The sequence below is a fragment of the Microtus oregoni genome, unplaced genomic scaffold, assembly GCF_018167655.1.
Source record: "Microtus oregoni isolate MIOR12 unplaced genomic scaffold, Mior012 000017F_ref0000208, whole genome shotgun sequence".
Taxonomy (NCBI): Eukaryota; Metazoa; Chordata; class Mammalia; order Rodentia; family Cricetidae; genus Microtus; species Microtus oregoni.
This window is the reverse complement of record NW_024543076.1, coordinates 571,832-598,004: the sequence shown is the minus strand read 5'-3', so window position 1 is coordinate 598,004 and position 26,173 is coordinate 571,832. Positions and strand designations below refer to the sequence as shown.

Sequence of the window (26,173 nt, the reverse complement as noted above, 5' to 3'; positions counted from 1 at the left end):
CCTATAATTCGCGATCCTAGAGAAGCTAAATAAGAAGGTGAATCCAAAGACAAACATATACGCATCCTCCTGAATATTAACCTTCATCAGGTGAGGAAAGGAGACAGAGACAGAGACCCACATTGTAGAAACTTCTTAAAATTTTTTATTTATGTATGTGCTTTGTGAGTGTTCTTTCTGTATATATGCCTGCTTGCCAGAAGAGGGCATCCGACCCCATGACAGGTGGTTGTGAGCCACCATGTGGTTCCTGGGAAATGAACTCAGGACCTCGGGAAGAGCAGCCAGTGCTTTTAACTGCTGAGTCATCTCTCCAGCCCCAGTATGTAGAAAATTTTAATTGATTTACATATATAAAAATCATTCAATGTTGCCACATTATTATGATATATTCTACTTTACACTATCATACATTGTAGTCAGTCAGAATTTCCAGAAATATTTGGGTTTCAGAAAGAATTTCTTAATTAGAGAGAAAGAAGGATTAGTAACTTGAAACTAAAGAGATGGAGGTGAGTCCCTAGTGGCTTCTAGATAACTGCATGTCCTGCTCAGGCTGGTTTTGTTGTTTCAGTTCTCTTCAGTTTAAATAAACATCCTCCTTTGGAAAATTTGGAGGAGACTTTGTTACTTGCTAGCAAAGTTTAAAATAGTTTCTAATAGCCATTCCCAGTTAGATTTCAGAAACATTGTCCGCTCAAAATAGTAAGAGGCAGAGAGATATATGAAATGTCAATTTGCAAAGAAGGCTGCAGCATTCAGGGTAGACGGGTAGGCTCGCAGTTCATATTCTTTCCTTCAGAGAGCTTTTGTGGAAGCCAGCTGCTACATCAAGACTGCTTGGTAAGCCTGAGCCAGAGCAAAAAAAAAAAAAAAAAAAAAAAAAAAAAAAAAAAAAAAAAAAAGCCTGTGCTTAAAGTTATTCTCAACCAACTGTCGGAGTTCAGTGCAGTGCTCATATCCATTGTGGGAGAGGTCTGTGCTGTCTTAAGGAAGGAACAAGTCATCCCAAGGGATGGGTTTTCTCCTATAGCTCTATTTACTCTCCTTTCTGTTGATCTTGCTCTTCTGCTAATACTTTCCTTGGAGAATTTATAATAGCTTTGTTATCAATACATGTAATAATAGTACTTCCTATTTACCAGCTTTGTGCTAAGTCCTCCGTGTGCTCCACCTTGTCAAATCCTCTTAAGTAGGTGTTATTCTGCTTTACAGATAAGATTGAGCCAAATTACAAACCCCGGCCAGGGTAATTTACTTTCCTTAGCCAGGAAACAGTGAGACGAGATACAGAAACTGTGTTGGGGATCTGAGTTGTTTGCCTGGCTTGGTTAGTTTTAACGTTAGCCTACTTTCTTGACTTGAGGGAAAACGCGTGGTCAGCCGTGTTCATAGCCGCATGTCTTCGTGTGGCTCATCCCAATCTTCAGCATTTTAGACCCAAAACACTGATCATTTATTGAGGTTGAGACTGAAAGGTTTTTTGTTTGTTTGTTTTGAGACAGGGTTTCTCTGTGTCGTCCTGGCTGTCCTGGAACTTGCTTTGCAAACCAGGCTGGCCTCAAACTCACAGAGATCCACCTGCCTCTGCCTCCGGAGAGCTGGGGTTAAAGCTCTCACCACGACCAGTGAGGCTGGAAGCTTTTGCCTATCCTGGGAGGCAGGTGCGTTAACGGTCCCTTAAACAAGAGAAAACAGTCAAGGTAGATAAAAGACTTCATGTGGACATAAGCAGACCAGGCCCCCTGACACATCTCCTGATCTCCCACGCTTTACTACCTATCATTCACATTTCTGATCCGAATTGGTCTTCTAATTTCACAGCCAAGTAGTTTTCCTTTGATTGCAGCCTCATTTTAGGATACCATCTTTAAGGACTTCGCGCACGCATTACGTGGAAAGCTTTAGTGCAAATGGCACACAGTTTTGGCTTCTAGGATGGCGTGCCATAAAGCTTGTTTGCAATAGAATGGATCCCCTCCTGCCCCAGTCTGTTTCCTGGCTCTCTGAGCAATTTCAAAGCTTCTGGGACATCAGACAAGTTATTGTTAAAATAAGGAACAAAAAGCAATTATAATTCTTAGTCTAGAGTATTCTATAGGTGCTTCTGTGCCCACACCAGGGAATGTTTTGGTGTCTATTTTTTTCTGCAGTCAAAAACCCAGATGACCACCTATTTAAAGATGGTGGGTGACTGGATGTGTGACTCACACCTGAATTCCAGAGGTAGAGGCAGGAGGATCCGAAGTTTGAGGTCATCCTCTGCTACAAAGCAAGTATGAGGCCAGCCTGGGCTAACTGGAGACCCTGTCTCAAAAAGCAACAAAACAAAAGAGTTATCCATATGACTATATTAAAATATGTGGCTTGGAAATTCTACTCCTAAGTATGTTTCCCAAAAAACTAGAAACAGGTTATTTAGACAAACGTGTAGGTGTATTCAGAGATCCAGCTCACATTAGCCAAGAGGTGGAAATAACCCACACAGCCACTGACAGATGTAGGAACAGTAAAGCAAACTGTAATATAACACACACACACACACACACACACACACACAATACCATCCTACATAGCCATAAAAAGCGGGGCTGGAGAGATGGCTTAGTGGTTAAGATCATTGAGTACTCTTCCAGAGAACCCAGGTTCAATTCCCAGCACCCACATGGAAGCTATCACCTGTCTGTAACTCTGGTTCCAGGGGACCCAGCATCCTCACACAGACATACATACAGGTAAAACACCAATAAGCAGGAAGTTAAAAAAAAAAAAAGCAGTGAAGTGTGTGATTCGTGCTACAGCCTGGATGAACCATGTCTGGATTCTTTTGATCTAGCCACACAAGACCTGGTGGAGCGGGCCTGTGATCTAAGCTACTAGGGAGGCTTAGGCAGGAGGTTGTAGGTTCAAAGACTTGCCCGGACCACAGAGTGAGTTCGAGGCCAACTTGGGAAGCTTAGGCATACACACACACACACACACACACACACACACACGAGCCCACCACCACCCCCGAAAAGGTACTCGACTCCATTTATATGAAATATGCAGAAAAGGTAAATCTATAGAGAAAGAAAACAGATGAATGGTTTTCAGGGACTAAGCAGTGGAGTGACTACTTGATTTCTGTGGGGGTTTCCTTCTGATAGAACCGTTCAGAATTAAGAGGTAAAGTGGTCATCGCTGACTGTTCCAAGTGTAATAAACGCCACTGAACTGTTAATTGTTAAATGGTTATTTTTAAGATATGTTAAGTTTCATCTCGAGTAAAAAGTAAAAGTTTAACCACCCTCTTTTGCCCTTCCCTGGGCTTGGGATCTTCTTTACCGATCCAGAGCAAAAGAAAGAGTCTTCATCCTTGGGGGGAGGGGCAAAGGCCTTGTCCGAAGAAGGGCTCCTTGGCGCCCGGTTGTTTAAGCCGCGTGCGCTGGGTCCCACTGGGTCGACACACAGGGCGGGTCCTGAGGTCGGTGGGCACAGCCGGGATCCTTGGGGGAGGGAGAGCGCACACCGTCTTAGGAGATACACCCGGCCGATTGTTTAAAAAAACCTACAAAAGTTGGCGATGAACTCAAGAGTAGAAGGGGGTGCCATTCCCAGCACCGTGGAGTCTCCGAAGAAAAGGGCCCACGTCAGTCAAGAGGCTCGCGCTAACTCGTGCGGGTGACTGCCACATCCCCGGCGCAGGAAAATGCATTCTTTTGTTGTTGGCGGAGACGGTCCCCTTCCGCAGCTCCCGGGCCAAGGTGGGCAGCGCAGTGGGACCGCGGCTCCGGGAGTGGCGGGGGCTGGGGGGGCACTGCGCGGGGCCGCGCTCCCGCCCTCGGCGGCGCCCACCGGAGCGGTAGGAGGCGGCGGCGGCGGCCCGCGAGGGGGCGGCGGCAAAGCGGGGCTTTGTGGCCGCGGCGCGCGCGGCGGGGCCTGGCCGGCCGGGGGCGCGCGGCCGCCCGGCGCCTGGAGCCCGCGGCCCTGCCGGCCGCCCAGCCCGCCAGAGCCGCCCAGGCCGCTGCGCTCGCGCCTCCGCGCAACTCCCCGGGACCCGCGGCCGCCGCGCCGCCGCTGCAGGTAGGAGGCTGAGACCCGGAGGACCGCGGCCGGCCGGGGAAAGCGGGCGGAGCTGGAGCGCGAGGCGAGGGGGAGGGGGGTCTGGCGGGCTCTCGGGCCGAGCCGCCGCGCCCTCCTCCCCGCAGGCCGACGGCCGCCCGCGCGCGCCGCGGTGCCCCGGGAACCCGGCCTGCCCGCCCGCGTACAAAGCGCCGGCGCGCGGGCCTCACAGACGCGCTGGAGCTCCCGGGAGGAGGGGGTGCTCCGAGCTCTGGGCCCCGGAGGCGCTGGAGGAAAAATTCAGCAGAGCCCGCGGCGCCGCGGTCCTCACATCCCCACTGTGTGCAGGGAACTGCGCTCGCCGCTTTTCCGTACTTGTCTCCATTGAGACCCTGCCTCCGGTCCGGACCTGATGGATAATGGGCTGGGTCCCTCCTTCCGAGGAAGAAACAGAGCCTCACGTCCCGGCCCGACTGACCTTGGAGAAGCTCCTTTACTCTGAGGCTGCTGGGTTGATGTTTCTATTATGGGGGAGTAGGGTGTGATGTAATAACCACCCCCAGGTACTATTGTGGGAGATAATGTGTATCCGCTGATAGCTAAATTTAAGTGCACGTCCCAGGCCCCGGGTCCTAAACAGTTGGCATGAATTATTAAATCATCGCACTGGTACTGAGATAGTTCTGTAAATTGCAGGGAGAATTTTTATGTTGGAGTAAGAAACAAGAATTTAGTCTCCTTGTTCTGATGACAGAGAATGGATATTTTATCACTGCAATAACATTTAACAGTTTAAATGTTTGCGGTACTTAGGAGAATGGCTTTAGGGTGAAGACAGATCTTTTCACACATTTAAACTGGAGCTGGGGTATTAGGGCCCGAGCTGTGTGTGTGTGGTGGGGGCGGTTTAGCATGTCAGAAGAGACCACGAGTGTGTGATTACTCAGGAAATTGCTGCATATTAATAAAATAGTTCCTGAGTTAGGATTGAGGCCGGCTATGAGAGTTTGAGGCCAGAGAGGGTGATAGGAATGGAGAAAAAGAATTCAGAAACCCGGAGAAAGATGGGGTCATCCATTTCCTCTCCCCACGACTGCATCTTGAGACAGGTTTTTCCTGAGGGGGAGTGGGAGGAGACCCGAAGAGAGATCAAAGTTGTCTCTCCTTCCTCCTGCAGCTGGGCGGAAGTGTTGAGATGAAACGCGGGCACTGACACCAGGCCTGGCCAAGAGGTGCGCGTCTTAGGATGCAGTGTTCCTGGTAGCATGTTTCAGGAGAAGTAGATACCGGACAGCCCTCAAGGTTGATAAGATGCTTAAAATACCAATCCTAACTGATGTGAAGAAAGGGTGTTGGGACCTGTCTTCACTTGTCTAAGTGACACAGTGGGATTGAAGAAACTTTAGAGTGTCAGTTTGGAATGGGGAGAACTGTAAGGAAAAAAAAAAAAAAGCCAGGAAAACTGCCAGGGTCTGCTGCAGTAGTTGGACCAGCAGTGAGGCGAGGAGCTGGCCACTTCAGGACGCGGCTGGAAGCCACCAGCAAGGCACTCTGCACGCTCCCAATTTCTTACCCAGTGTCACCTTTCCCATGAGTGATTCCTTGGATAAAGGTGTTTTGTTTTAAACTAGGACTCAGAAGAGGACTTGGGGGTCCACGGTGATGGTAAGGGCAACAAACAGCATAGTGGAAAGAGCAAGTGCTTTGGGAGAGGGACACCTTGGGAGCTCATCCATTTTCCTGCTGTCTCTTACCTTTGTGATTATGGTGTGTGTGTGTGTGTGTGTGTGTGTGTGTGTGTGTGTGTGTGTGAAAGAGAGAGAGAGAGAGAGAGAGAGAGAGAGAGAGAAGAGAGAGAGAGAGAAGATGATTTTCTTTTTTCAAGTAGTTGACAGGAAACTCAACAGTGGTACACTATATTTCCTGGCCATTCATTCAAAAACTGTTTCCTGAGCGCCAGTCCTTTGCTGAGTCATATGCTACGTATTGAGGTGAAGAGATGAGTCAGAAATTATATATTTCCCTAGGAGTTTACCATTCCAGAGAGGGAGATGGGCCCACAGGACAAATTATAAAAAACGTGGGATGTGCTACTGGTTGACATTTATGATTGACAGTGGGCTTGTAGAAGAGGGGGGTCACCTCATTTGCTAGAGACTCAGGGGCAGTGTGCTCCAATGAGATGAATTCGAGCCCTATGGCGGAGATCCTGAATATGCTATGACCACCAGCTTTTATCTCATTCATGCTATCGAGTCTCAGCTGTGACATTCTCTCTCTTAAAAGTGCAGTGGCATTGTGCATATAGCATGGAAGCTATTCGTTTGGTAGAGTCTGGAGACACTTCTACAGCACTCTCGCGTTCAGTGTTGAATGGGTGGATTATTGAATAGGAAGATAGCAAAAGTAAAGGAATAAATAGTGAGTCGCAGGTAGACATAGCTGAATAGCAAAACATCAAACCGCAGCATCCAGCAGAGATGACTGGGTATAGACCACTTGAGAGAGCAACCACAAGGCTAGATCAAATCCAGGATTTACGATAGTCTGCTGGAGTTTCCAGTCAAGAGTCCCAGGTAGAGTGGGACCGTCTTCTCGGGTCAGAGAACAAACAGCAGCAGGGTGGGAACGTAATAAACTGGGCGTTTACAGCTATTCGACAGAAACTAACTACGGAACTGAGACAGTCAGCTGGAGTTCCCAACCGAGAGAATTCTAGGCAAGAGTGTCCTCTCTGTCTCCTCCATGGGTGAACTTCCAGCTTCATCTTCAGTTAAGTTGGTTGCAGATAGTTGATCTCCTAATCTGTTCTCAGGACAAAATGTTCTTAATAGCTACTGTTGCTTGCTAGTTTCTCCTTTCCTAGGAGAGGGAGTCTCGGTGGAGACAATGCAGGACCCTCCCCCCCCCCCCCCAGAGACAGCTTGCAGTATAGCAGAGGACAGTTAACCAGCACAATGCCGGTTACACTGTTTAAACTCACTTTGGGAGAAAAGTTGTTACATAGAAGCAGGCGTGTGGGCTTTAGTTTAGGCAGGCTTTAGAACAATTCTGTGGGAGCTGGTTCTGTTAGGATAGAAATGGGTACTGATAGAAATGGGTACTGAGCCGGGCGATGGTGGCGCATGCCTTTAATCCCAGCACTCGGGAGGCAGAGGCAGGCGGATCTCTGTGAGTTCGAGACCAGCCTGGTCTACAGAGCTAGTTCCAGGACAGGCTCCAAAGCCACAGAGAAACCCTGTCTCGAAAAACAAAAACAAAAAAAAAAAAAAAAAGAAATGGGTACTGAATGGACCTTGGAGCAAAGATTACAGGCAAAGGAAGTCTGAAATAAACTGAGCCATGAGAAGATAGCAAATTAAAGGGCTTGAAGTTGAGTTTGGTGTGATTAGGTTGAAAGATACATGAGGAGGGGCAGATGGAGGAGGCGCTGACATTCTGGCAGGATCTAGAAATGCCCTGAGTGTCTTATGAGGAGTTTGGACTTGTTTTATGACTTAGGAAATGGAAAAGATGTCACAGGGCTAAATACAGCAGGGCTGTATTTTAGTATGACCTCTACTGTGGCTGTGTGGCAGATGCATTAGGCAATTAGGAGACCAGTTGCAGACCGGGGTCTGACAGAAGAGACAAACAGTGAGAATAGGGGAGACAGAAGTAGATACTGAGGTAAATCGTAGAATGAGTTTTGGTAACTGCTCGCTCATGTTGGAGAACACATTGAGGTGTTTGGCTTGGGGAAGCCCCATGGGTATGGTTAAAGTCACCAGATGTCATGAGACTTGCAGATGGTGAGGGAATCATTAGTATGGCTTCAGCTCTCTGGAGGATTGGTCCATATGGGACAGTGATAGAGGAGATTGGCAGAGATACAGTGTGTCTGAGCAAGCCCTGAGCATCTCCTGTGTGGAGGATGCACACAATAGCAGTGTGGAGAAACGGCTGTAAAAGACCTGTGCTAAAAGCTGAGCACGCTAGCCCTGGGCTAGAGCCCTGGGACCCAGTCTTCTGAAGTGGGAGTGGAGGAGAGTGTCCTGGCTAAGCCAAGAGGCAGGATGGCGTGGAACACCCCCAGAAGGGCACCTTCTGCATGTCAGAAGAACTTCCTGCCGGGGAGGCTTCAGTAATAAATCTAAAGGCATTTCAGGGGTGCCGGGGAGGGGGCTGATTTAGGATGAAGCTGTGGAGGAGGTGAAGGAAGGGGTCAGGACTTTCAAGAATACTTATCTAGTTTAAAGAAGGGTTTGTGTAAGTTGGAGGACGGAGAAGAAGAGGGTAAGGAGTGGGGGCTTGCCTTAAACACAAAGCTGGTTCCAGTCTGTGTCCCACTCGGATACAGATGGCAAAAATACACCCTTCCACGTTCTCTGGCTACTTGGAGAGAGTGGGTAAGGGAACAACACATTAGAAGAAAAGGGTCAGTGCTGATACAAAGCCCTCTGAAATGAAAGGAGGTGGGAGGAAGGAAAGGGCATGAGCGAGCAGCTGTCCTGGGCAGGTAGGTCTGAGCATGCAAGCATAAAGTGACAGCCATAGTTATCCTAAGGCTCCGAGAAACTCCCGTTTCTACTTCCTTCATGATCTTCATGGTTTTCTCAAGAAAACAGAAAACTACAATTTCCCTATTAATCCTTTATCAAAAGAGATACTTTGGATAGTAGAACATGTAACTGTAATTAATAAAAACATATAAATGGCAGGCAGGTGTGTGTCTGCATGCATTCAGCAGGTATTTGTCAAATGTCTGCTGCGTGGTGGACAGTCTTCAAGACGCTGGAGAACTGATCACTGGCTTTGGCTGCTTTACCTGGAATTGCTTCATTTATAAAATCAAAGCTTCCTACGGCTTTAAAGCCAGAAGGACCATTTGAAGTTCCAGGGCCATTCCATAGTTTTGTGCGATATTGTATTTCATTGGTCCAAACCAATAACCAGAGATGCCACCCCTGTCTCGCGGTGGAATGCGGAAATTAGATCGCAGAAAAGCGACTGTGAACGTGGACTGCCAGCCCTGGCCGGGACTTGGAGAGCACCTGCTTTGGCTGTAATGCAGGGATGAGGAACTGGCAGGGAGGAGCGAGAGCTTGCTGCATGTCACAAAATAAGTGACAGAGAGCTCTTGAGTTTTCAGATGACGTGTCAGTGAGCTTCCTGTCACTGCGCCTAACTTTGGGCTAATCAGGTTATAAAAAGAAGCGGCCTGGGTTGGGGGTGTGGCTGAGAAGTGCACACTTGCCCAGCGTGCACGAAGCCCTGGCTTTAGCCCTTGCACTGCATTTGGGGACTGGATGATTATTTGGGCTCATGCTTGTTTGTTTGAGACAAGGCCTAAGCAGCCTTAGGTGACCTGGGTCTCGCTATTTAGATGAAACTAGCTTTGAACTAAAGGTCCATCTGCCTCTGCTTCGAGAGGTGGGATTAAAGGTGTGTGCCATATGTCTGTGAAGGCTCAGACTTCTTGAGGTCTTCATTCAGTCGGCCCCGTTGATTTGGGCCTATGGCAGGGCAGTGTGGCACGGTGGGAGTACGAGGTAGAGAAAGATTCCTTACCGTAGGCCACGGAGCAAAGAGAAGATGAGGAAGGGGCTGGAGTTCTGCTGTCTCCTTCAGGTGCTCAGTCCCTGTCCTGAAGTCACCCCACTAGAGCCACCTCTGACGGTTCCAGTTCTTCCCGAGAATGTCAAGCTGGGCACCGGGCTCTAACACAAGGGGCCTTATGATCCAAATCACAGCAGATGGGATGGCGGGGGACGACTTGAAAATACCTCACGGAAAAGGGCACCTTAATGGGATAATGTGAGGACAGAGTTTGGAAATAGACCATAAAGCTTCAGGGGCAGGCTGTCCCCTCCGTTACCAGGTCCACAAGAAGCCCTACGTGTGCCAAGCCGTAGATTTCTCACCTGTGACAAGGAGAGGTTAGGTGAGGTCTTTTTTTTTCTTTTTAAAGTTTTAATAAGCTAGGATTTGGGTTATTTCAAAGAATGATCATTTTCAAGATGTTGAATCAGGAAACAGAATGGTAACAGAAAGCAGGAACTAGCCTTTGCTTTCTTAGGACAGACTGCAACCTGTTGCCAGGCCTCCATGGGAGGTATCTGAAAGGTCTCTCCGCCCACCCACGATGTCCATATATCATACATTACTCCTTTATGTCTCCCAGGCTGTGAGCCTGTTTTGTTCCGCTGCTAATTTGTTTCTAGTGGGCATTAAGGTTCTTATTAGGAACAGCTCTGTCCTGGAATAAAGTTCTGGGCACACTTTGCTGCTGTACATGTATCGCCACTCAGTGCTACAGACCTCTGTTCTGAGTTACAGTCCTGCGGGACTGCAGTCTCTCCACCTTAGGGAGCACCATTCTCTGATGCCAGCTCAGGACTGTCGCTCTTTCGGGCCCTGTGCATCTCAGTGCCTCTGCAGTCTCTTCCTCCCGTCCTCCTGTGTGTGCTCAGACACATCCTGGTCATGATGGCCTTGAACACATTTCTTTCTCCCTATGAACATTGTCCCACTCCAGGTGCAGAACCTCTCTTACCCCACCCCTGGGGCAAAACTCTGAATTATCTCCTTTGGCTCTTTCTAGTCACATCCTTAGACCCAATGTGGTCTCTTGTTCACAAGAGGGCAGACCCCCCCTCTTCCTGTCCCTGAGCAGCCAGGGCACGTGGTCCTTTGTTATGGTGTCTGTTCCTGAATGCCATTCCTTTCAGGCATCTGCTTGTGAGTGTGCTCTTCCCAAGATGTGGGGTTCCACTTATCTTTGTGTCCGCCATATATTTTAGGACAGTGCTTAGTCTTCTATAGGAGTGCATTCTATATTGGTTAAATTTTATGTGTCGGAAATAAAAGGCTGGTAAGTGTATGTTTGAGTATACGTCATCCAGATTGTGCTACTTTGGAAGCAGTTTGAAATGGGGTTAAACAGAAAGAACCACAGTGCACAGATGTGCTAATCTTACTTCTTACTCACTGCTGGGCTTGGTGCGGGGTTCAGGCTTACTAATTCATCTCGCAGGTGATGCTCTGACCCACCCAGAGATGCACAGCTCAAATGTTGGCCAGAATTTGAGTGGAGGTTCTTGGTACCCCGTATCTTGCTTCATTTCACCTCGCCTTGGGAGCCCGGCTTATTACTGCCTGACCCGTCTAAGGTCTCCACCTTAGCTCTTCAGTTACCAGGATTAACTTCCAAGTGTTTTTTTTTTTTCCTATAAAAGACAATAGAAACAAAGTCTTTGCCATTTCTCTAGACTTTGCTCAAGCCTTAAGACTTAGTTTCACCCTTGGTGGACTTTAACATCACAAATTGTCATTATCAATCTCCTTTGCTTGCCATAACAAAATACTGCAGATTGCGTGGCTTCAGCACAGACTTTTCCCTTGTAGTTTCAGTGCCTGAGAAGTCCTAGTTCAACGTGTTGGCTAGAAAGGTTTCATTGCGAGGCTCTTGTCTTGGTAGTATGCTCATCTGCCCCCTCCTTTGTCCACAGCGGGAGGGGGAGTGTGCAAGGTCTCTGATGTCTCTGTTAGGGCACTATTCCTGTTGGACCAAAGGCCCATACTTGGAGTCTCATTTAATCCTAATTACTTCTCTAAGTGTCTAATCCCAAATGCAGCCCACTGGAGACTAACAATTTGGCATTGGGAGTTGGTAACATACAGTCATTCAGTTCACAAAACAGCTGGCTTTCCCTTTTAAGGTGAATATTAAATAAACTAGTACCTGGTCATCAACTTCTGGTTTAATCAATGTTAGTGTTTTGGGAATTGTGCTAATCGCTTCCTCTTTGTTCTTTTATGGTATTAGAATTACTGTGCTCTTTTATTTAGACCTGTCTTCAGATCTTTGCCAAGCCCCAGGGGAACTTTCACTGCATTTGGATTTTGCTGTTTTATTGACCATTTTTACTTTAATGCAGCTTTTTAGTATACTTTAACACAGCTTTATTTTATGTGATATTCTGCGTGTGGTTGGTGGTTTTATACCTATATAAAATGTACATGTGCATTCACTGTCCACAGGGACCCACTTGTGAAGGTCATAGGGCTGCTGTCGGGTTACAACCATGATAATATACTCACAGGTAGTATACCAGCAGAACAGCACCCATAAGGAGTTGCTGCTGAGCAGAGTAGGGGGCAGAGAAGGCAGCTAACGCTAACGAAAGCTCACACAAATGGGAAGGCTTGCTGTGTTGCCATCTGTAACCTATTGTGGACATCGTGGATTAGTTTTAAGCTAGATTATGCTTTTTGGCCTTGGTATTTCCAATGACACACTTTGCTGCAGAGATCTCTTACTTGGGAAGTTGTTTGTTTGACGAGAACTGTCAGGTGTCCTGTGGGATGCCACCCTACCCCTGGGTGGGGCCCACTTTAAAGCACTGCATTATCTCTATAGTTGCTTCCAGTTTTTATCAGACAGGCTGGGGTATTATTTCAGAGTTCTGATTAGACTGAGTGAGGGGTGCTTTCGTGGGGGATTGTGTGGGCCCTCCATTTAAGAGAGAGCAAGGAGGTGGGAAGGAAAGAGGGCAGAACCAGCAAGTGGGGATGGGCAGAGCAGACACTGCTCCCCAGGCTGCCCTGTCATTGGGCCTTTGCCAGCAGATCACTGGATTGCTCAGTAATTGGCATCATTTTAGCAGGAAGTGGAGACCATCTCCAGAGCTGAAATGAGAGAACCAGGCCGAGCAGAGGAGTGTAGGCTTTGCAGACTTGTGCTGGCTATGACTCCTGGTTCTGCCACTCACTGTCTCTGTGACCGTGGCAGGTTCCTGGGTCTCAGCCCCTTATATTGGAAATAGACATAATCATTAGTTTGTAGAGTTAAACAGCCCCCCTCACAAGACTCTTGGGAATCCACAAGGAAACTGTGGGGTGCAAAAGCTTGGGCTTACATCAGAATCCCTTTTAACTTTCTGTTGAACACAACCACATGGCCCAGAGAGGCCTGGTGTTCTACGAAATTAAGCAAAGTAAATTAGCAACTCTGGTTGTACTTAGCTAGTGATTAAATAACAGTTTAGTTAATAGGCTGTTAATGGTTCCCAGGTGTTGGTAATTCTGGGTGTTTGCTTTTGAGAGCAGTTGTATAATTTCTTCTGGTACTTAGATTTTTCTTTAACAGAAAAATTGAAGGGTAATGGATGATGCTCTCAAGAGCGATTTAGGGGAAGATGAAATGATATACTGCATCTAAAGCATTCGGTATACAGCCTAACTCACGGTAAGAGCCCAGTCAAACTTGTCTGCTCTTATTGGGGCTCAGCCTGGCCGCCCTTAAGGCAGAACTCTGAAATTTCAGCACTCCTGCCCCCAACCCTGACCTTTCTTTCCATCACCACCTCATGGCAGCCAGTGGTACTGCATACATGGCAAGGAAGTCTTCCTAAAATGCTTGACAAATTCAGCTCTACCAAGTGTCACAGAGACTGAACCTCAGGGTGTGCTTTGTCTGCCCAAGAGCCAAGATCATGGAACATTAAGCAACAAAAAGACGTTTTTCACCTCCACAGTTGGGTAGAATTAGAATGTTCGCGACAAGAGCAGAGAAGTAGACAGACAGATGGACTTGTGTGCTGTAAGTGGGATGTTGTCAGTTACACAGTTTACAGAGACAATTTGGATGCTTCCGTCTTTTGAGGCGACAGCTCCTTGTCTAGATGGGTTTTGAAAAAATAGTCAAAGTAAGAGGAATATTTATTTAGAAAGTAAGCATATGCAAATATTAAAATAGCTTTATACCTAACTGAAAAAGTAGAGTGAAACCCTTTTCATTTGTGAATTAGAAACCTGAGTCCTTAGAGCAGCCATTCTGAAAAGAACAGGGAACACACGGGGGCAGTAGACATATCATTGCTCCTGAGGCAGAGGTGTGGGTGTGGGCAAGTCAGAATTGGCTCAGGGAACTATTCATTTTTTAATAACTCCCATTGTGCCCACTGACTCTGTAGTAAAAGCCCAGAGAGTTGGACATGGGTGTGGCGTAAGATAGAGATGATGCGGGAGAGGACAGCTGTGCAGGACCTGTGTTCAAATATTTTAGTTTGGGGAACAATGGGTTATAGGGAGTACACATATTGATGAAAGCAAAGAGTTAATTTTGACCTGTGGGGAAAAAGGAGCCCTGATTGGGTGTCATCATGGGACTACTGGAGTAATACAAAGCATGGGTTTGAAAGTTTAAAGGTACCAGGGTCATAACCTTGAAGAAAGATGGCCCCTGAGGGAAACCTACTTTTGACACGTGTTTGGTTGTGTTTGTAACGCCGGTACCCTGTGTGCCCAGTGTGACCGCGACACCCCTCCCCACGGTATTCCTTCTAAGCCTGACTAGAGATGAGGTGTAGAGCATTGTGGGGCCCTCCTCTGCTCCAGCCTCAGTCTGACACAACAGAATACCCCCTCAGCAGGTGTTGTGGGTGTGAGTGCTGGCTTAAAGTTTGGCTTTTATAGAATGGTTTTAAGATTAAAGAAATATGTTCGTGTGTGAGCGCACATGTGTGTGCATGCGTGTGTGTGTGCATGTACACCTGTAGAGGCACAAGAAGGTGCTGAATCCCCTAAAGCTCAAACTGTAGTTGGTTGTGAGCTGCTCAATAACTGAACTCTGCTGAGAGCTGAGCTCTGGTCCTCTGGAAGAGCATCAGGCGCTCTTAAATAGCCCCCATAAGGTGATATATGTTTTTCTTAAAGTCACAGGCTGCATGAGACCCTGTATCAAAAAGGGGAAAAAAGAAAAAAAGCCACAGCCTTTCCCCCTATATTTTTTTATGGAAAAATTCAAATGAACAAAATAGTTGCGGAAACAACATAGTGAACTTGGTATATCTGTCACTCTTGGTGTTCGGGTGACCTCACTTCTAGCCACCAGTCAACTCCTTTCAAGGTGGCTCCCAGTTATTTTGTTAAGAAGTGGGCAGTTTTAAATGGATCCCACCATCAATATCTTGATGTTTGCCCACTACTCTGAAAGATCAGAGGCTTAGAGAACATAAAAGGGTCTGGGCTGTTGGTCTTTTCCAGAAGGGGATGTTCCAGTGCTCACTGTTCTGCAGCTGCTGTGGCTCTGCCGTGTTTGCCATCACTCATGTGAGGGATTCATCTCACAGAAAACTCTTGTGAGCAGACGATGGCGACGGGGTGGGGCGGGGGTGTTCGTACACATCAGCACACTAAGGCATTTGTAAAGTACTCGGCCCCGTAGAGGAGGGCAAGGTGACTTAAGAAGTCCTGGTTGAATAATTCTAAACTGCCCAAAGTCCAATAGTCATAGAATGACACCAGGAACACTAGGCTTCCCTTCCGGGACAAGAAGATCTCAGACGCCCCTGCTGCCTTTGTGCCCTGGGCAGTTCACTTCAGCTTTCTGGTTCTTGCCTCCCTCAGTTTTGGAGAGGAGCACTGTACTGAAATTACAGAAATTGTTTCTTAAGACTGTAGACTCACAAGAGTGGCTTTCAGTTGCCAGGCTGTGGTGGTGCACGGGAGGCAGGGACAGGCAGATCTCTGACTTAAGGCCAGCCTGGTCTGGATAGGGAGTTCCAGATCATCCAGGACTGCCCAGAGAAACTGTCTCAAAACACCAAATAACATAGAATAAATAAAAATAGTGGCTCAGACCCGATGGGTCACAGACTTCGCCTCTCACTTTTTATTTATTTCTTTTCTTTTTGAGACATGATCTCACACGGTAGCCTAGACTAGTCTAGAACTCACTGTGCGCTCCAGCTCACAACGCTCCCTTTCCCATGTTGGGCTTCTCCTCTCGTTTTGAAGAAGGACCCGAGGTTGCCCCAGTTGCATCACCCAGGTCAAGGATACAAAACTGAAATCATCAGGGCTGGAGAGCTGGCTCAATGGTTAAGAACATTTGTTCTTACAAAGGACCTGGGTTTGATTCCCAGCACCCACATGGCAGTTCACTGTTGTCTGTCATTCCAGTGCCAGGAGATCCAGCACCCTCTTCTGACCTCCCTGGGCACCAGGCTTGTGATTGGTACATAGATATACATATAGGCAAAACATACACAAAAATAAATCTAAACAATAATTAAAATAAAAATATCAGATATCCAGGAGCACTGTCTTTATGAGTCTGAAATCTTGGTAGTGCTTTTATATATATTATTTGATCTGTTTGATTAGACAGTCATCTCCTCTACCTTCATCTGTGCCAAAATAATAAATAAATAAATAAGAAAAGAAAAAAGAGTAGTCTGTTTATTTCCCAAGCGGCCTAACATTTGGGAGACTAGCCAGCTCCTTCCATTAAGCAGAGATAAATTAGAGAGCAGGGTGATAAGTGGGTGTCCAAAGACTCCTGGGAAGTCGGCTTGGAGAATGAGAGATCCCATTCTCAGTAAAGTTGTGGACGTCTTTTTGTGGCTCACCATTAGTGAAAAATAAGTTACTTGCCCCATTATAAAGGAGGGAACCAAGTTAGGGACTTTAAGCCTCAGTGATTTGTGCCATTTTTATTGCTAGAATTGATAATTCTTTCTTCAAACTTCCCTTTGCAGGCTAGCTAACGACCAGGAGAAACAGAGTGGAAAATGCAAAACAACGAAATTATTAAACCGGCCAAATACTTCTCCGAGCTGGAGAAGAGCATCTTGCTTGCCTTAGTGGAGAAGTACAAGTATGTGCTGGAGTGTAAGAAAAGCGATGCGCGGACTATCGCCCTCAAGCAGCGCACCTGGCAGGCGCTGGCGCACGAGTACAACTCCCAGCCCAGCGTGTCGCTGCGGGATTTCAAACAGCTCAAGAAGTGCTGGGAGAACATCAAGGCTCGGACCAAAAAAATTATGGCCCACGAGAGAAGGGAGAAAGTGAAGCGCAGCGGGAGCCCCCTGCTGAGTAACCACGTCCTGGGCAAGGAGAAGATCAGCAGCATGCTGCCAGAGCAACTGTACTTCCTGCAGAGCCCGCCTGAGGAGGAGCCTGAATACCACCAGGACGCAGCTGCTCAAGGTACTTCCCGGGCAGTGGGGCTACACTGGCTGGAACAGCTTAACATTGGATTTTTTTTAAAGACTTATTTATTTAATGTATATGGGGGCTCTATGTGCATGTACGACCTTATACCAGAAGAGGGCATCAGATCCCACTATAGATGCAGAATAGGTCATCAGATCCCACTATAGATGGTTGTGAGCCACCATGAGGTTGCCGGGATGAATTCAGGACCTCTAGAAGAGCAGAGAGCAACCAGTGCTCTTAACCATTGAGCCAACTCTCCAGCCCCTTAACACTGCAACTGTAAAATGCTTCAAACGTGTAAGAAATGTTGATATCAGACTGGGTCGTTACACAGGGCCTTCAGAACAGAAATCCCAATTTTTTTTATGTAGAGACGATTATAGCTTAACCATAAAGAGTGCATGTATATCATGCTCATTAACGCGGTATTCTGATTGCTTAGCTCAAACCATGTCTGTTTTATTAAAAGAAATTTGATGGGGATTTCTGTTCGTTCACTCGGTCTTTTAAAAAGCTGTTTTTGAGAAGCTACTGTTAGTGATTTCCTGCTTTAAATCACTCAAAAGGCCGTGTTAAATGAGTAAACTATTTCCAATTTAGAAACAGAAGCACAGGATTAGCGACTCGAGAGATGGCTCAGTGATTCAGAGCACTTGCTGTTCTTACAGAGGACTAGAGTTCAGTTCCCAGCACCCACGTTTGGCAGTGGACAGTTGCCTGTAACTCCAGCCCCTGGGAATCAATACCGTATTCTGGTTTGTGCAGACATCCCCATGCTCATATGCAGGGCTACATACAGTCATATACACGCAAAGATGAATTAACTATATACATATTTATATATACATATATACATATTTCTTTAATAAACATATATATTAAATATATATACACAGGGTTTCTCTGTGTAGCCTTGGCTGTCCTGGAACTCACTCTGTAGACCAGGCTGGCCGCACTCACAGAGATCCACCTGCCTCTGCCTCCTGAGTGCTGGGATTAAAGACGTGCACCACCATGCCTGACTAGAAATATAAATTAAAAAAAAATTCATCCAAAGTACAGAGACTAAATAAGCAAAACACCGTGTTAGCATTCACTCCAGTTCTTACCAGTATTTCCACTCACTGTAGTACTGTGACCCAATTTTCTTATTTGTGTCATTCTAGGGATTTAGAGAAATTCTAGGAACGAAAGTTAAATTTTAACATACTCCTCTTGAAAAGAGCAAAACATGCCACATATAATTCTCAGGGAAGGAAGAGACAGTCTGCAATCAAAGATGTATGGTTGGTTACCCATGGCTTCAGAAGGTGGGCATCAAGGGGTGCCCCTGTCTGCAGGCAGGCAGAGGGTAGAAAAGCAGATAGATAAACTGTCAACAACTCCCACCTCTTTTAAGACAGGAAGTGACACCTTCTATAAAAGGTCATTGCAGTTTGCAGAAGGTACGCCACAGCAGAGGAAGGCCGGTGGGCTTGCTACGGGGCTGCACAGAGATGCTCCGAGGACCCAGCAAACACTTGCCTGGGAAATCTGGGTCTTACCTTGCAGAACACTGAATTCAATGTCCCCAGAGTAGACAGATCTCCGAGGGCCTGGCTCCTGTTAATTAAAAGTCGTAAGAAACTGTTAGAAACCAAGAATGCTGTGCAGAGTGAGAAAGGTAGTTACCATGTGAGCTAAATATGTGCTTTTGATTAACACTTTCCCCCCATGGGTGGATCATCCTAGGAAGCCGAATTACTTTGCTTGCTAATCAGTTGATTAAGTCCAGGCTAGTAGGCTGGGTGACCACTGTGGTCAGTTGGCATGAACCTTATGTATCATTTCATGACATAGGAGACTGATGTCTGGGTTTTAATTCTCGGGGTCCCATGCCAAGCTAACTCTTGGCAAAGACAGCGTACGTGGGCACCGCCGGCTCTCTTCTCCCTCCGTGCTGCTTCTGTGGAGCATGCACCTCCTTTGCTGGTCTTTGAGGCTTTGGTCACTTTGCTGTGACTGTAGAGCGTTCAGTCAGTGCAGCCGAAGGCGTGGCTCTGGGAGCGGAGGAGATGGGTTAGCAGGGCTGACTTTCCCCAGGTCCTGGTTCTAGGAATGGAGGAGATGGGTTAGCAGGGCTGACTTTCCCCGGGTCCTAGCAGTGCTGACTTTCCCTGGGTCTTGGTTCTAGGAGCGGAGGAGATGGGTTAGCAGGGCTGACTTTCCCCGGGTCCTGGGTTGTGCTGAGGAAGACGCTCCTGTGAGTGCCACTCATTTAGCAAATGTGTGTTCTAGATTGTTATGTGTCAGTTCTGTAGCTATTCTTTTTATGTTTTTAGTTCTCCTTCTATCATGTGACTCTTGGGGACTGGTCTCAGGCTTGGTGGTAAGTAGCTTTATCCATGAGTCATCACACAACCCCTTATAGGGTTGTATTTGGGGAACAACCCTCCCACACACTTTAAAAATCTGAGGTAGGATCTAGAGATTTCATCTTGTGACTATTTTTTTTTTTATTTCAGATTTAGTCTCATTATGTAGACCTGGCTGGTCTGGAACTCTTTATATAGGCCAGGCTGGCATTGAGCTAATAGAGGTCTAATTGCCTCTGTCTCCCAATTACTGGAACAAAAACCGTACGCCACCACTCTTGGCCAAAATATGGATCCTTGATGCCCTTTCTGTAGTGGCGTTTGCTAGAGACTCATTTGTAAGACATTTATTAAGGTTTGTTTGATTTTACACATATGTGTGTGACAGTGTATGTATGTTTGTATATGCACCACGCACATGCAGGGTACCTGTGGAGGCCAGAGAGGGTGTCAGGTACCCTGGAACTGGAATTACAGACAGTTGTGAGCTGGCTGATATTGGTTCTAGGAACCAAACCCTGGTGCTTTGCAAGAACAGTGAGTGTTTTTATTACTGAGAGACATCTCTGCAAGTTATTTTAACTTAGATACTTGTACATAGGTCACACTGGAGGTGTTCCTGTTTGTTGGTGTTTGTTAAAGCACAACCAAAGCTCCTGCCTCCATGACAGACCTGAGAGCAGCGAGCCTTGACATGCCCAAAGTGATGCTAACACTAATAGCTGAGGCACTGGAACGCTTTCTGCAATTCAAAATGGCTTTGGGGGTTTTACCCATTTTATATTTCAGTTTACTTTGGAGAAGTCAGGGAGAAGGTCCTGCAGAGATGGCTCAGTGGGTACAGTGCTGCTGTTCAGAGTCCAGCAGCTCCACAAAACGCCAGCTGTAATCCCAGTTCTGTAGGGAGGGGGACAGGAGGACCTCTGGAGTCACAAATCCAGCTCAGGTTCAGGGAGACACCCTGTCCCAAGGGAATAAGGCAGAGTGACGGAGCAGGGCATCTGGTGTCTTCCTCTATCCTAGATGAAATGTGCACATGCTCGTCTCTGTAGCTGGAGGTTTCTCATCCCACTAGGACCCACAGCTGCTTTTAAAATAACCACTCAGAGGCTTAATATTAACTGTTTGACCTATTAGCTCAGGCTTATTATTAACTAGCGCTTACAATTTAACCCATTTCTATTAGTCTATATTTTACCACGAGGCTCTTCGCTTGTTACCTCACATCTTGCTTCCCCAGTGGCTGCTGGCATCTCCCCTGACTCTGCTTCTTTCTCCCTCTATCTCTGCTTGAATTTCCTGCCTAGCCCTTCCATAGGCCAAAACAACTTCTTTATTAACCAATGGTAATAAAACATATTCACAGCATACAGAGGGACATCTTGGCATCCCACATCACATCCCCCAGCTCCCTTTCTTCCTTTCCTCCCCCTCTCTCTACACACACAAGCGGTAATAGAGTTAAATAAACAAAAATGGGAGGGGTAGGGAAGCTAGCATTATTAACGATAGTTTCTGCAAATTGGTACGGAAAAAGGTAGAAAATGTAACTATCTTGTGTGTTTTTGACACATGACCGTGTGTGTTGCTTTTGTATCTGTAACACTGTAGTGTCTAATACAGAAGCCATGTGACAGGAGGCTAATAAGCTGTTGAAATATGAGTAGACAAAACTGAGATGATCTGTAATCAGACGCACCACATTTTGAAGCCTTAATACCACAAAAGAATCTCATCAATAATTTTATGTTAATAACATGTTTAAATAAGTTTTCAGATAACACTGGATAAAATACATCACAAAGTCAGTGTAGCTTTTGTAGTGTGGGTGTAAGCACTCAGAGTTACTCATGCAGTTTATAGTCTGCTCTGCTGACCAGTGCTGGGTTCCTGGAGATGTGCTGGAGTTTATTATAGAATGGTAAGCAAGATGGAGTTTAACAGGTTCCACTAGAGGCCTCCCTCTAGCTGTGTTATTATGGGAGATAGCATCACCGTTTCACTAACCCGTGGATGTTCATGGCTTTGTCGAAGACTTTCTTGACATGTTCAGCAGTGTTTGAACACAGTGGCCTTACCATCACTTAGGGACATATTTATAAGAAAACCAGTGTTTGTCCTGTAGGCACTGGCTCCTTATCACAGTTTCTACTGTGCAGACTTTGTGATCTGTGATAATTATCCTTTTTGAAGAACAGGTGTGGAGAGGTGGCCTAGTGGGTAAGATGACAGTTGAAATACATTAAGATGATTTATTTCTTTAATTGCGTTTGTGCTTGCCACAGCCTGTATGAGGTCAGAGGACAACTTGGAGGAGTGGGCTCTATTATTTACCACATGGATCCTGGGGATCCAGCTCAGAACATCGGAGTTGGCAGCAAGCACCTTTACCCACTGAGCCATCTCAGTAGTGCCTTGACTACATTTAAGAGAACTGGGCATTTTTAGTTAGCAGCCACACCGTTGATGAGAAGTTATATTTAAATTTTTGAATTATATCTCTTTATGAAGCTTTCATTAAATCATGTGAACATTTCCTTCTGAGTCCCCCTTTTTGCTGTTGAACCCAGTCTTCTCCTAGCGTGTGAGCTCAGGTACCGAGGACTGTGATGGATTTCCAGTCGCGGCACGCTGGCATCCTCGAGTGTGTTAGCTGTGTGTGCTCTCTCGCCTTGCGTCCTGATGGCTCTGCCAGGCTTTAGTATTCTCTCACCTGTACTCATTCGTCCACACGCTAAACCTGTGCTACAGTGGGTCTGCCTTTGCTTTCCTCACCTGGAAAAGCATGCTTAAGACCCAGGTCTGCTGTTGTGTGTAAGCCCGGCCTTTTTATTTTAGTTAAGATGTAAACTCCATTCGCACAGCCACCGCATCTCACTCATTTCCTCAGACATTTTTCCTTCGTTCTGATGAGCTAACCGGACACTGTCCTGCACAGTTTGCTTCTCGTCTGTTTGTTGCTGTAGTAGGCTTCTCCTGAGAGTGTTAAATTTACTCAAATTACCCAAGTGATAGAACACCCTCTTGGCTGAGTTCTCAGTCCCAGGAAAGTCTTCCCACTCTTTGCATAGAATTGGGCTGTTTTCTATTTTGGGTGGCATCATTTCACCTGGGAGAGAGACGGTAGGGTATACGTTTGCAGCAGGCTGCTATTCCCAGGCTAGTCTTTTTCCGATGTGGGATCGCTCAGCCTGGGTACCAGCATCTATGTATAGGTGCTAATATTTGTTTGAAAATTACTTTACTGGTCTGTCTGGCTTTAAGTCCTGTCTTCCTCCAGTCTTCTTAAGAGGTCTAGCTGTTTTCCTTAGAATGCGTATGGCGGCACACATCTTAAAAAAGGAATCCTTTCTTTGCTTACAGACGTTACGATGCTATGATTTTGTTGTTATGCGGGCCTGGATCAGAGTCCTGGATTTTCATGTTGCCAGGTGGCCTTGGATGCTAGATTTGGTTTCCTGGCGTCATCGTGTCCCCAGAGGCTGTAGACATAAAGCGCCGGTGGCTGTGTGGTGCACGGGACGGGCGCTGCGGGCACTGCCACCACCGTGTCCCTGAAGCCTAGGGTTGTTCAGATAAAGGGGACTATCTGAGAACTGGAAGTTTTACGTTGTGAATGGGCGAACTTTAAAGGCGCATAGGCGTGGGCTCGAGCTGTGAGGGTAGAAGTGTCTGCTTTCAGTCTTCAAAATCAAAACCATTTTCAGATCTGAGATGGGAAAGGAAAACGGGAGGTAAGGTGGTTGAGCCTCACATCCGAGGGCCTCTGCTCAGTGTCGCCCTTCGCATCCCTGTCTCCTGTGTCAGGTGGGGAGAGATGTGCCCCACTGTCACCAGATCCATCCACATGCATTTGTCCAGTGCTCCCTGCCGTCCCAGGCTCTGCGCTGGGCTCTACACGAGAGTGAAGTGAGAGGCTGTTTCTCCCTCAAAAGAGCTGGAGACTTTTTCTCCTTTTTTTTTGGGGGGGGGGAGATATTTATTTTTAAAGATTTATTTTTATTTATGTGTATACACATTTTGCTTGCACGTGTACTATATGCACGCAGTGCCCACAGAGGCCAGAGAAGGGCATCAGATTCCCCTGAAATCAGAGTGCTGGGAATCAAACCTGGGAGCTCCAGAGGGACCACAGGTGTTCGTAGCAGTCCAGCCATCTCTCCAGCCCCAGATGATATTTTTGAGACAGAAATCTGCTATGTAGCCTGTAGCATGATTATTAAAAACCCAGAGACAGATATTGGGGTTCAAGCTGAAGATCAGAAAAGCAAAGTAGCCAGGTCACTAGAGAGCTCTTACCTCTACCAAGACTCAGACAAAGTGCGATCCTGTCCTCTGTGTGACTGCAGCCTACAGTGCTCTCCACCAAACCTCAGATTGCAATGAGCTCTTGTCTCCTCCTGCCTTACATACCTCTCTACCCAGCCATACCATTCCTGTCCCAGCCTCCCTAGTGCTGGCCTTAAAGGCGTCTGACTCCTGAGTGCAGGAATCACCTTTGTGTGAGTTCTAGTTCTCTTTTTAGACAAATTCAATCTCATTTAATCCAGGGTGGCCTTGAACTCACAGAGATCCCTCTGCCTCTGTCTCCCAGTTCTGGGATTAAAGGTGTGAGCCACCACTCCCTGGCCTCTAGTGACTTAGCTCTGCACTCTGATCTTCAGGCAAGTTTTATTTGTTAATAAATAAATAAAATATTGCTATAGTGGCCCAAGCTGACATCACACAGGTGAGCCTCCTACCTCAGTCATCTACGTGCTAGGAGATAGGCATGTGTAATATCTGGCTTCGGTTAGTGCCAGGAAGACAGAGAATTTGCAGGAAGGACACTGAGTCCCGGTGAGAGCTGTTGGACTTGGTAGGAATACTAGGGAGACATTCTCATTATCTAGATGATACAAAAGTGTTGGGTCTCCCCACCCCCGGACTGGAGAAATGGCTCAGCACTTGAGCGCTTGGGGGCATTGGCTGCTCTTCCAGGGAACCTGGGTTCAATTCCCAGCACCCACATGGCAGCTCACTGTTTGTACCTCCAGTTCCAGGGCATCTGGTACCTTCACATCAATCACATAAAGTAAAGTTAAATAAATTCTTTTAAAAAGGGTTTTGTTTTCCTTCTCTACCAAAAATTTCTGTGTTTCAGATTTCTGCATTTTCTTTTTTTTAAAAGATATATTTTTATTTATTTATTTATTTGTGTGTTTGTTTATTTATTTATTATGTATATAATATTCTGTCTGTATGCCTCAAGGCCAGAAGAGGGCGCCAGACCTCTTTACAGATGGTTGTGAGCCACCATGTGGTTGCTGGGAATTGAACTCAGGACCTTTGGAAGAGCAGGCAATGCTCTTAACCACTGAGCCATCTCTCCAGCCCCTTCTGCATTTTCTTTAGCCTTAATTAGAGACTTCTTATAGCTATTACCTCACCCCTCGGAGTGGAGTCATCCCGACAGGAGCCATTCTCCTTCCATTGGCAGAACGTTACAAATTAGGTTTCCCCCAGCAGCTGTTACCATTCCCAGCATCCCCTCTTCCAGAATCATGTACTGGACATATCATGTAATTAATTTTGTTAATAACTTAGTATTACTTTTCTCTAAGGAGAAGATTCTCATTACTGAGGATGCAGAGCGTCTCAAGACAGTCTTGGCGTCACAGCTAGAGATCTCCACGGGAATGCTGGAGGTGTAGAGAGTGCTTGCCCATTGTGAGAAAGCCCTGGGTTCAGCTCTTAGCTTCACATGAAACCAGAGGTGGTGGTTTGCATGCCTGTAATCCCAGCCACAGGCAATGGACTGGGGAGTAGAGGCAGGAGGATGAAAAGTTAAAGGTCATCCTCAGCTGCACAGCAAATCTGCACGGCCGGGGATGGAGGCCCTATCGCAAACAAGCAAACAAACAAAAAGATCCACGAGCTATTGGAGTTAGTGGTTTTCTTATTGACATTCTCTAAGACTAATATTATAGACCTATAAAAATACCAGTGTACACACCGCATCTACAAAAGGAACCTTTTTATGCCCATGCGCTCTTTTCTTTGTGTATTCAGGCCAATAAGCATCACTAGCCATCCACTGGGTACCAAGGAAGGTAATTAGTATCCGCGGATAAATGAAATGAGCAAGGCCTGGTGCCAAGATGGAACACTGTGTGCTGAGTGCTGTTAAGGAGAACACTTACGAAGGAGAGGTCTGAGGTTTCAGAACAACCAGTGTTGGCCCTGAACCAGCAGGGATCACAGAGGAGGTTGAGAAAGAGAAGCTGGTGTGTGGGAGGGATAAGTACTGAGTCTAACTTGTGGGAATGGTGAGACACAGAAGCATGACCTGAGAGAATGAGTGTTTGGGGCAGGACCCAAGTGCGCACAGGAGAGTGAAACAAGGAAGAAGCACGGTTGGAACCAGATTATGAGGTTAAATTGGCAACAGAGCCAGAGATGGGGACCTTGGGAGGGGGTACCGAAAGGGGGACGGGTGAATGGAACAGGAGCCTCCGGACTCCAAGGAGCAATCAGGGAGGAAGGTGGCTGTGAAAAGCACTTAGGGGAGGGTAATGGAGGAAGGGGATTTCAAGTTTGTCAGGTGCTGAGGAGAGGGTAAGGGAGCCGAGCACTGCCTCCTCCCCACAGTGCTGGTGCTGACAGCCAGATGAAAGCGGGGTCTCTGACCATGTCCTGGAGATGCCCCAGTGACAAAAGTCAGGTGCGGTCAGAGAGCCGAGTGCAGACCCTGCAGTGAGGGACGCTGCTGTCTGGGATTGGACTGACGTTTTTCTTCTGCCTGTAAAGTC

At 46.9% G+C, this 26,173-nt stretch overlaps 1 protein-coding gene across 4 annotated transcripts in view; it reads left to right on the top strand.

Moving 5' to 3' along the window:
• The first annotated feature begins 3,506 nt into the window (after positions 1-3,506).
• LOC121458309 (tomoregulin-1) overlaps positions 3,507-26,173 on the top strand; it is a 131,334-nt gene continuing 108,667 nt past the window's right edge. Inside the window, exons 1-2 of one of the 4 annotated variants that reach the window (XM_041667508.1) lie at positions 3,507-3,746; positions 16,569-17,019. In XM_041667508.1, coding sequence (XP_041523442.1) covers positions 16,602-17,019 — 418 coding nt within the window. In that variant the 5' untranslated portion in view covers positions 3,507-3,746; positions 16,569-16,601. Of the gene's footprint in view, positions 3,747-3,952; positions 4,066-4,113; positions 4,608-5,660; positions 5,710-16,568; positions 17,020-26,173 lie in introns of those variants that run through there. The other 3 variants (XM_041667507.1, XM_041667510.1, XM_041667509.1) reach the window with 3 other exon arrangements.